Source organism: Centroberyx gerrardi, chromosome 10, assembly GCF_048128805.1.
Source record: "Centroberyx gerrardi isolate f3 chromosome 10, fCenGer3.hap1.cur.20231027, whole genome shotgun sequence".
Classification (NCBI taxonomy): domain Eukaryota; kingdom Metazoa; phylum Chordata; class Actinopteri; order Beryciformes; family Berycidae; genus Centroberyx; species Centroberyx gerrardi.
In genome coordinates, this window is record NC_136006.1 from 410,227 (window position 1) to 421,738 (window position 11,512).

The 11,512-nt window shown below is 40.3% G+C and overlaps 1 protein-coding gene and 1 long non-coding RNA gene across 2 annotated transcripts; one reads left to right on the top strand and one right to left on the bottom strand.

Annotated features, from left to right (window-relative positions):
• Positions 1 to 761: 761 nt before the first annotated feature.
• Positions 762 to 10,946, bottom strand: LOC144539872 (uncharacterized). Its single transcript, XM_078286139.1, has 9 exons — positions 10,920 to 10,946; positions 10,502 to 10,603; positions 10,071 to 10,196; positions 9,797 to 9,946; positions 9,480 to 9,602; positions 6,232 to 6,273; positions 4,991 to 5,083; positions 4,752 to 4,883; positions 762 to 2,520 (listed from the first exon to the last, which is right to left on the bottom strand). Exons 1-9 carry the CDS (start codon positions 10,944 to 10,946, stop codon positions 2,503 to 2,505), a joined length of 813 nt encoding a protein of 270 aa, XP_078142265.1. The 3' UTR covers positions 762 to 2,502.
• On the top strand, positions 6,552 to 7,702 carry LOC144539848 (uncharacterized). Its single transcript, XR_013505128.1, has 2 exons — positions 6,552 to 7,350; positions 7,490 to 7,702. It is a non-coding gene; the product is annotated as an uncharacterized LOC144539848 (long non-coding RNA).
• Positions 10,947 to 11,512: the final 566 nt, after the last annotated feature.

The following is an 11,512-nucleotide window of genomic DNA, read 5'->3' on the forward strand; positions in this document are numbered from 1 at the left end:
AATTTAACAAAATTCTAAAGTTTTGTCAAAAAAGTTTTTTGGTCACTTGTGGGGTCCGTTTCTAACTTCCGTCTACTTGTGAGGTCCAGTGTTACACACACACACTTCTCTTGTTTTTGTATCTTTGCAGGGTATTAGGTTACTATCTGGGGCCCATTGACCACTTGCTAACCACTGTTAAATGTTTCCTGCACCAACAATAAATATCATTAAAAACATATGAAAATGTAAACATATGAGAAGGCTAGACACAAATAGGACACACGCTGGACTTTGGTTGAGTTCACTACTTCCTTCATTCCATCACTTTATCCTTTACACCTGCAAATCCACATGCCTTGTTAGCTCATTAACTAGTCTATCTGCTGTCATCTTGACAAAAGATCATCAATAGGAAGACAGGGTAGTAGCATGATAATCAAATAATGATCCTCAGAACCAGCAATTGACCATTTAAAATGAATGAACCCAAGATCTAATTTTGAGTCAACACTGTTTTTTTTTCTTCTTTTTATTCCACCCTGGAGTTAACTGTAAGCATTCTTCACGTTGCATAAAGTTAGCTGAATAGTGTTACCGGCGCCAGAGCTAGGGGTCTCTGGTCCGGCAGCATGAGCCACTCAGGCGGCATCACTATATGTGGCTATTCCAGACCCACTACACTAGCATAATTGTCTATGTCTTATTTTGGCGAAATTGTGAAATCAAATCAGTGCTGATTCACCGTGCATTACAATGCAAATAAACAAACAACAAGAAGATATCCTGAAGGCCCATGTATTTATTTATCAAAACATGTCAGTGAACAGACTACATATTACACGTTGATAATGCGAGTACATGACACACAGTGTACTACATTAAAGATAACTTATAGAAGTGTGTTATTTGGAAACTATAGTTTTAACATAAGTTTATAAACTTATGTTAAAACCCATTCACTTGAATCACAATTTTGAATCTAATTGAATAATCCTGACTGTACTAGCAATTTGGATCTTTGTCATGTAGCTACAGTATCTAGCTGGCTTCATGTTAACCATGGCAGCTCTGTGCAATGGCTGAAGTTGCCAGTCTGTCGGTACAGTCAGTATACCATTGGGTATACCCAATCATTTTACAGCTGCTATTTTAAAGGGATAGTTCACCCAAAATTCAAATTGCACTCATTATCTGCTCACCCTCATGTCAACTAAGGGCTGGCAGAAATTTCAGAGTTATCTGTGGCTTCTCTGAGTTAAAGGTGGTCTCAGTGCAGCAGTGTATGTCCATATAACGATTGCAAATGGATCCCACTTTTTTCATAACAAAAAGACACACGAAAAAACATCCAAATACCTCCATACAGCTCATATGTAATGTCCGTCTTGTATTGAAACCCTGAAACGAGAAATTCCGTTAAAAAAATTATGTAAAAAAATTAATAGGTCTATATTTCAAGCTTGTTTGTAGTGGAAGCTCCCAGCACTTCTCTTCCTGGTCCGTCCAAATCTCGTGAACCGACATCAGTGCAAATTATGCGCACATCTCGAAAGATTTGGACAGACCAGGAAGTGCTGGGAACTTCCACTACAAACAAGCTTGAAATATAGACTAGAAAAAATCTCATTTTGGGGCTTCAATAAGACGGACATTACGTACGAGTAACATGGAGGTATTTGGATGGACATGCACTGCTACACCGAGACCCCCTGTAACTCAGAGAAGCCACGGATAACTCTGAAACTTCTCCCAGCTCTTAGTGGACATGAGAGTGAGTAGATGAGTGCAATTTGAATTTTGGGTGAACTATCCCTTAAGGTGAATAGTTGGTTACCTAATCCCTTACTGGAAATGTTTAATTTGCAACATAATTTGCATTAGGAATATCATAACAGTGTAGTACAGTGTTACAGACTGCAAAATTAATGAACAAACATAACTTTTATCTGACAACAGTATAACTGAGGTAAAGCATGTATTTGTTTAATGTGTTGTCAACTGCTAGAACCACAGCAGCTACTTCAACTTACAGCCTATTTCCGCTTTGAACAAAGAAGTGTTGGCATTAAACTTATGCCAAAAGAAAAGGAAAGTCAGCCAACTTACAATAAAACTAATGAATCAATTTTTCATTGAATTGAATTTTTCATTTTGAGTGATTTAGCCAAGACTTTGTAAACAGGCTGACAAGTCATATTTATGTGACATGAGTTGATATTACTGTACAACTCTGTTTTGAATTGGGCTTGTATGAAGACTCCTCCATAGAAGACAGACAGAGAGGGAAACGGAGGTGTCCATACTTCTGATCAGTCCACTGCTTTCATTCTAATTTTCTTCTCATGGCAGTTATTCTATTTTTGAGGAAATATTTGACTGCTTTCCAGTCTCTTTGTTGCAGCGCTTTAGGTTCTGCAGAAATGCAGCGCTCACAGTCGGCTTTACCTGGAACTTCTTGCCTCACCAAAAACCTCTTCAGGTGTTTTTCTACAGCAGAAATTTCCTCGGGTGTCCAACGTTTTACAGCAGCTTTTTTACCTAAGAAGGCAGAAAAAGATTACATTTTGATTAAACTGACAATTTCATAGCAGGAGCCCTGACTGCATAGCACATTACAGGACTCCCTGAACTGATAAACAGATAATCGATCCATCATTAAGTTCATGATTCAACCCTGAGCTTCACATTCATTCTGTAATTACTGGAGAATGGTGCATTCATGGACCACAGTACGTATGAAAAAATATTAAAATGTGATGTTATTTCTCTACTCGCTGCTCATATAACCAAGTAGTATTCGCTGCAAGACATCCACCCACAGCCGCTGGTACCAAGCGGTGGAAAGCCAAGCCGTCGAGGACGTGTCATGCATGCAGTGTAATTTGACGTCAGCACGGGAAATTTGGACCCAGAATTGCAGCGCATTTTGCAGCACACAGCCTGTTCAAGGCAACAGAGAGATATGCTAGATGGCTCATTCTTTTTGGTTTTGAATGCTTCATGTCCCATTATTATTAGAAAACTTAAAATGCATTTCTATTTTTTCATAAATCTTGCCTCATGATCCTTTTCCCTGGCTAGATCACCATGGTAATTTATGCTTAGGTTATGTTTAGAGTTTCATCCTAAAATCGGCTGTAAAAGTGCAGCTGTTCCACTATTTAACTCATTTACAGCTGGCATCACGTTTACTTTGAAAGTCCAGTGATGTGATGCTGAACTTCGCCAGACTAGAGCCATAGACTGTTAGGTAGGCCTAAAAGAAGTAGGTGATCGTTGCAGCGCAGTTCAGTTCATGGTGGAAGATCAGACCTACAAACATACACAGACAGCGTGTATGACCTGCACCGGACGTTGGTGCTGGAAAAAAATAAAGAAAAAACGAACAGCGCCACTCTGCAGCTCACCTGTGGCTCACCTGCAGCTGTCAGGAGCCTCGCTCTCTCTTCAGCCTGGTGTTTGGCTGCACTTTGTTTAAAATAGTTCAACATGTGAAGATCTATAACCGCCATCTGAACAGCGGTCAGCTGAGCCGGAGCACAGGGGACGTGGCTGCTGTGTAGGCTTGCTATTTTATAACGGTAAAAAAATATTGTCCTGATATTATGGGATGTTAAAGTTTGTAGCAAGTAGACTACGGTGCCGTGAAAAAAAGGAAAAACAATCGCGGGCGACATTGATGCGCGTCATGCAAGAGAGACAGGAGAGGAGGGAGAGAGAGTGAGAGGAGGGATTGATACGGAGCAAAGGCACTGTCAGGTGGGATGAACTGGGTCGCTGCACCAGGTGAGACAGGCTCACGCTTCCCTGTCCCTCCTCTCTCTTTGTGTGTCTGCCCATTTTAACGCCATCTTGACGCAGTTCAGCATCACATTAGGTTCATAATGGTCTCCATTTGGCTCTGTGCTAAAACAAGGGATGGCTTCATCACTTGTCTGAGCAGTAAACTCAGTGAAACAGCTGATTGAAACACACAAAGTCTACTTTATGAAAGCGATATTTGATTTTTGTCAATAAAAAGCCAATAAAGTCCCATACTGTCCCTTTAAATGTAGCTCAATGTAGAGCTGTCAGATATTATAAGCAGCTCTCTTGTATTTTCATGATGCTTCAGGCTATGATCAAGCGTCCATGCTCATTCATGCTCTCTCCATTAGAACAACCTGCTCCTCTTGGCTGATCGCTGGTACAGGCATCACCACTATTAGCAGTTCTGTGCAAACCTCCAGCGCTGGAGAGAGGCTGCTTGCACCAGGCGAATATTCAACGTGATTTGGGAGAAATTTTAACAGCTCTAGTAAGCAATCACACAGGTAGCTCTATGTTGTCAGGGACAGGTCAGGACAGTCTGAAGACAGACAGCTCTGAGGTTGTTTATAAAAATGAAATGCCTTGACCACATCACAGCAGAGGAAACTCCGCTGTTCTCAGCTCCACTGTGACAAGTGTTTTTTTTTTTTTTAAGCACCGGTAGCGACCAGCTAAAATACGGGAGGATACTGGACCAGTGCAGATCCGGTGTATTTATCAAAGCTTGGTTTCCGTGCTGAGGCACCCAGTTGGTTTGAGCTGCGTTAATGAAGTTATAGGATACTGTTCAGGCACCAGTGATTGTTCTGTTGCTTTTTGACTCTTTACTCACTGGTCGTCTGTGTTTTAGCGATTGTACATGGCTGAGGCCAGTATAAAACAGGTAACATTTTCATTAAAAGCAAAGTAGTGAACTTTTGGGCAGTGGCCCAAAAGAGAATCCAAGCCCCAGAGCTTACCTCTTTTTTTTGCAGACACACTCTGTTTATGGACTTGTGATGTGGAGGTACATTCTTGAGGGGATGACAAGCTGACCTCATCTTCTGACTCCTCTTCTCTTGGCATGCTGACCTCATCTGGTTGACTGACATCTAGGCACAGAAAGAACTTTAATAAATAATGAATGACAAAAAATTGAAGAAACAGTCAGAAGAGAAATTATTTTATTTTATAAAATAATCTAATTGTTCAGGCTCACCTGTTGCAGACCCTGTCTGGTCTTGGACTTGTGATGTGGAGGTACATTCGTGTATGGATGAAATGCTGACGTCATCGTCCGACCCCTCTTCACCTGGACACAGAAAAGGCTCATTCAAACATGCAAGAGAGACATACAAACTTTAATAAACTTAAATATAAGTAGTCAGTAAAGCTAGATTGATAATGATATTAACCGAAATGACATTGAAATACCCGTCAGGCAGATCAGAGAATGAATATCGAGACAGAGTCTGTTATAATAATTATTCATAACTAATAAAATACATTAAAATAATCCACAGTTGTCTGACTGAACTGAGTCAAAGGGGTTCTTCAAACAGCTGGTCATCTTATTGCCCCAGCCACAGTAGTGAACTGTGGAGCAGCTGTTTACAGTCTCTTCTTATATTTGTGTCTCACGCTCTCACACTCTCCCTGCACCAACCACTGCCTGCAGCCTGGTCTGTCTCACTGCTCTGTCTCACTGCTCTTACAAATTATGATTTTAGCCTGGTCTATTAAGACTTAATTTATTTAGTTTACATATTTACAATTTAACATAATTCTTAAGCATTTGATGGAGTTTTCCACAGCTACCATATTTATTAATGTTTTCAATGCAGTAAAGCTGAAGATGTCCAGGTAGAGAGCAGCAAGATGTCCAGGGGAGACTGTGAACTAGGACAAAAGGCAGCACACAATCATAAAATTGTTTCTTTTAGCATGGATGGTATATGAAAAACCTTAATTACACATTCTGAATGAGTGATTTCTCCATGTACAGTTGAGTCTTTGGCTCTGCCTACCTGAGAAAGCCACCACACGCCAGGGCTTATCTTTATAAAATATTTGAAACGGCTGCAGATGTTCTGCAAATGGCCTATTCACACTGCTAAACCTTTGCCCTGCAACATTTTATAATGATTTTGTCTTGTCCTGAATCTTTGTTGTGAGCTTGGTTTTACAGATGAATGACAGTTAAGAGAAATGTAATATTGTCACTGTACTTTGACAATCATATAGTAGATTTCAATCCCAGACCCCCATCTTGCTGAATCAGACTTGTGCCCTCAATCCTGGAGACAAAGTGATATTGTATCCTTGTCTTAACACAAGGTCAGGACATTACCAGTCAGGGAAACCTGCAGGCTTTCAACGGTGTTAACAAAATCCAAATGCAAAGCTCATATATATATTAATGACCAATGATGGCTAGTTTATAACCAATTTATCACATACCTTCGATGTCCTCTTCTGAAGGCCCCTCCATGCCAATGGTCTCTAAAATGTTAATAGATATAATATTATTTTTATTGAGTTGGAAAGCTGAAACTGTGGGCAATCTGCCAATTAAGACTATACATACTGTAAAAACTGCAGACAATTGCTTGACTGATCATACTGTTTCAATAACTACTGAGGTAGATACAGTCAAAATACAATACAGATCAATAAAACTTACTTTTCTATCTGTATGTTTGTGTCTATGTGAGAGCAACAGTCATTCTCATCCAATCACCACTATTCCAATATGTTTTACAGGGTAAATATTTGCTTACTGGATGCTTAAGAATAAATGTCATATATTGTACTTTTAAAAGTAATGACACTTAGTACCATTCACGTCAACTTGAATTTCATCCAGACTTTTTCCTTTCAATTCTCCTAGGCGTCCCTGCTCCATGGCCAGTAGTACTTTGCTGATTTTGGCCAATTGGAGGGTGCCCTCTGGAAGGCGGTAGTGCTTCCGGTGGACAGCGATATTATGCCCAAGAAAGTCTGCCAACTGATCGAGTTCCGTGGTCTTGAGGTTCAACACAGTTGAGAGGGTGGCGATATGTTTTCTCAGTTTTGTTGATGTTAATGCTTCAGGATTTTTGATGTGGTCACATTCTCCTACAAACTGCCTTATGCAGTCAGAGGCCCTTAGGTAATGGACAGAGCATGGTAATGCAAACAGATACACATTTTCACACAGCACCCCGCATTCTTGTCTCTTCTTGGTTAGAGCATCGAGTGACTCTCTCATGAGTGGGGTCAAAAGAACTGGTACCTTTCTTCCTCTCTTGCCAACAATTGTAATCCTTACAAAATGTTTACACAGCTTCTGTTCAAGTGGTGTAAGAGCCAAGCTTACATCTCCATGTGTGTCTGATGTGTCCTTTGACAGGTACGAAGACAGGAGCATCCTGGACACTTCCCCTCCTCTCCGCCGGTTAAACAATACAACTTGTGTCAGGGTCACTTTTGCAAGCTCCTTCCAGTTTGATGGTGATGGGTGTTCTTGTAGATCATTCAAATGTTGCTGCTGTTTCTCAGCTAGATGACAATGAAGCTTTTGGATATCTTGTGTGAAAGGTAGGAGTTGTGGAGCATTCCATTTGCTCTGGTCTAGCTGAGTTAATGCTTGGCTCGCGATATCAAACCTCCAACTTTCTTGATAAAGTTGAGCAAAATCCTCAGCATCTTGAGTAGCTTGTTTATCTTTCTTTTTCAGGCCTTCAGACTTGATGAACATGGCCAAAGAATGTAAGCTATGGCCAACCTTGCGCGCAAGAGATGGACGTTGGTATTTACCAGTTTGCTCACTGAATCCAGACAGGCTCTTAGCAGCAGAGACAACCTGAGTGTACTGTTCAGGTTTTATGAGTTCTTGAATGGTCTTCACATGTGTAACTTTTCTTGCTTCCAATAAAAACCTGCCAAGCTCTCTCAGTTTCTGTCGTATATACTGATGTTGACTGACAATCTTCTCATTCTTTTTGAACAGTCTGTAACCATACTCAAGAAGGCAGCGGTCTTCTTTAATAACAACTGCAATCCTGTCTTGGTTCATAACACTTAAGAACTTCCAATAAGCATCGTTAAAGCCAGGTGGAGCAGGTTCAGCGAAAGCACACAATGCTTGAACTCTTTTTTTGCCTGGTTTGGTATCCTCAGGTTTGAAGCTGCACACCTGAAAGTGACGCCACATCGCTCTTCTGGAGAACAAGCCATAGCAGTGAATACAATGGGTAAATTGCTGTCCTTCAGATTTTTTCTGTGGTTGCTTCCATGGTATGAGATTGCCTTTTCGTGTCTCCAGAACATCACTGTTGTGCTCAAAGTTGCCTTTATTTCGTATATAGTCTAACTGCAGTCTTCGTTCTTTTGAGTTCTTTGGCAAGCTCCGTGCTTTTGCAACCTCTGTTTCATCTTGGTGCTTACGCCACAAGTGTCTTGACATTTTCTGGACAAACTTTCTGCAATAAAAGCAGAAATGTTTCTTATTATAGCTTCTGGATCCATTCCCCTTCTTTAAAACTGGACTGACATAGATGGACTGTTCTTCTTCCAGGGGCACTGAAACACTCGCATCCTTTTGTGAATATGTTGACACTATTTTCTTTTCATTCCCATCAGCTCTGCGATTTGGAAATTTTTGTGTGGGGGCTTGACATCTTTCAAAGGTTCTCTTCTGGCTAAGCTCAAGCGAGCTCTGACTGGAAGACTCACTTGTGTTCTGACCAGAAAACTTGTTTCTCTGACTTGATGACCCACTTCCACTCTCCCTGGGCTTAAACTTGCTCTGACTGGATGCCTTGCTTCTTCTCTGATTTGAGGACTCACTTCCACTGTCCCTGGGCTTAAACTTGCTCTGACTGGAAGATGTTCTTCTACTATATGCTGATTTTTTCTTTTTTCCATCTTCCAGGGTTAATTCCAAACTGCTATCACTCTCTGTGCTTTCGTCAATGGGACATGGAATGTACTCATCTTGACTATCTATGTCTGAGTCATCTGATTCCACAACGTTCATCTGAATCTTTCAAAAACAACAACAACAAAATCATGTGTCAATCACTCATTTTGAAACATTAAGTATCAAAAATCTGAGTATACTTTGAATGTGTAAATAAATTTATGAATGAAAACACATACTGTTAATTTATGTTGGACAAAACATTTGACTAAAAACTGGGAATGGCGCTTCCATTTCCTTTTATATTCAATTAATCACATTACATAATGAACAAATACTGGCATTTTTTTTTACCATAAAATTAAATCTGTTAGGTCCTTGTCTGACTGTTAACAGTGGTTTCGCCAGTGTTTCCAGGCAGACAAGAAGATATTGCATGTGTTAGCAGGCAGAAGACGGCATAACACCAGTGGCTAAAATTATAACAAGTGAGAGGACACAGCCTACAGCTGGTGAAACAGCAACTTCATGTTCAATTGTTCATACAAAAAATGAGACATTGCCCGCAAAATGAAGTTCATTCCCTGTCCTCACACCACAAGCTTATGTCAGTTTTCTCTCTCTTTCTCTCTCTATCTTTCTCTCACCTAAGTAATCATGCCCATCCCTAGTAAAAACCTTCAAAACAATCTAAATATGTCATATATATATACAATAAAATTGAGTCAGTATCAGGTCCACTAGCAAGAATACCAGACATGTTCACAGTCATGAAAACACATAAAAGAATCAAAAAAAGGCTTACGGGATGGCAAGAGATTCTTCTTGGCCTCTGTGAATTCCTTTTAGGCTCGGAAATGAAAGTGCCTTGTGTGCTGTCATCACTTGAGTCGTAGAGACAGCCAGCAAAATCATATACTCTATCCATCTGCAAAGAGGAAGACATGGAGATTATTTTCCCTTTTTGTTGACACGGTAGAAAAACAAATGGCAGATGGATGGACAGGCAGACGGATCGACGGATACATTTATTGTCATTTCCACAACAACGAAATTGGGGAAAAGGGCTCATCAACTAAAAGTACCCATACTGTAACTTACTCATAACTTTTAAGACCTCACCAGAATGCTTTTTGTGCGTCTCAGTGGTGGAACAAGTTCATCATCTGATTGCTCGTTGGAATGGTTTGGAGAAGCCTCATCACAGGTGTCTTCCACAATAGATTCATCGGTATCATACAAATGATCAGACACATCCGGCCCACTATCCATCTGAAAAAACAAAAGGTATGTCAAGACGTGCATATATTCATCCACAAATGCACATAAAACCAATAACAGCAAGGTTTATACAATTACTTGACTAAAAAATGAATGGATTTCATGAATGGCATACCAAAATGTCATCTGTTTTCTTCCTTCCATCACGGTGTGGAGTGGACGTTTTGTTCTCCATACAGTCCTCATCAGTTTCATCACTATCTGAATAAGCAACGAGCGAAAACCTTTGGGCTTGAAAAACCTAAATATGAAAAACAGGAAAATCTGTTAACTTTAACAGTTAACAGTCTGTTAACTTTAACAGACAGGTGGAATCTGCCAATCTGCCAACTGTCTCACATTTGAAATATCACTTTAAAACACGCAACAGCTCACACAGTGTACAATTATGACTGTTAAAATCAAAGTTGAGATAATGCCAAGTGATGCCAAAGGAACATAAAAAGCAAAGTGGACATTGGCCCATTTTGGTGACCGAACAGCATCACAAGCTAGTCACCACAGATTAGTTGTGATGACTGTCTACAATGTCTTTTTTTTTTTTACCTGTGTGTTAGTCTCATCTGGCTTTGATTCCTCGTGGAACATCTGGGTTACAGGACAGGTCTCCGTCTCTACTGCTGCTGCAGGAGTCTGAGGGTCCACCACCTGAAATTTAGATGCCAGACAAGAAGACACTTAGAGCTGAATGAAGTCATAGCTGTATGTGGAGACATTCATAGCTAACAATGTTACCTAAAAGTAAAATAGATTCTCAAACGGCACAGAACTATAAGACTGAGGTCACAGCATCGTTTTTCTGAGATATCAGCAACTCTTATGAGCCATTACAAAGATTTGCAGTGCCTCACATTTGAAATATCACTTTAAAACACGCAAGAGCTCACACAGTGTACAATTATGACTGTTAAAATCAACGTTGAGATAATGCCAGGTGTTGTCACAGGAACATAAAAACACCAACAGTGAGAACCAAACGGAGGGGCCCCATATGGGTGAGACTAGAAACATACAAGTGTGTTAAGTTCCCCTCGCCCATCAAGAGTGTTTGTGACATGAAATGACCCCACAAGGACATGACTTGAAATGTGTGACATTAGCTGGCTGTTATCATACCATCCAATGAGTAATAACGACTACTTTAAAGCAATATGAACATTGATGGCCCATTTTGGCTTAGTCTTTCTGACTACAGCATCGTTTTTCTGAGGTATCAGCAACTCTTATGAGCCATTACAAAGATTTGCAGTGCCTCACATTTGAAATATCACTTTAAGACACGCAACAGCTCACACAGTGTACAATTATGACTGTTAAAATCAAACTTAAGATAATGCCAGTTGTTGTCACAGGAACATAAAAACACCAACAGTGAGAACCAAACGGAGGGGCCCCATATGGGTGAGACTAGAAACATACAAGTGTGTTATGTTCCCCTCCCCCATCAAGAGTGTTTGTGACATGAAATGACCCCACAAGGACATGACTTGAAATGTGTGACATTAGCTGGCTGTTATCATACCACCTAACAAGTAATAATGACTGCATCAAAGCAAA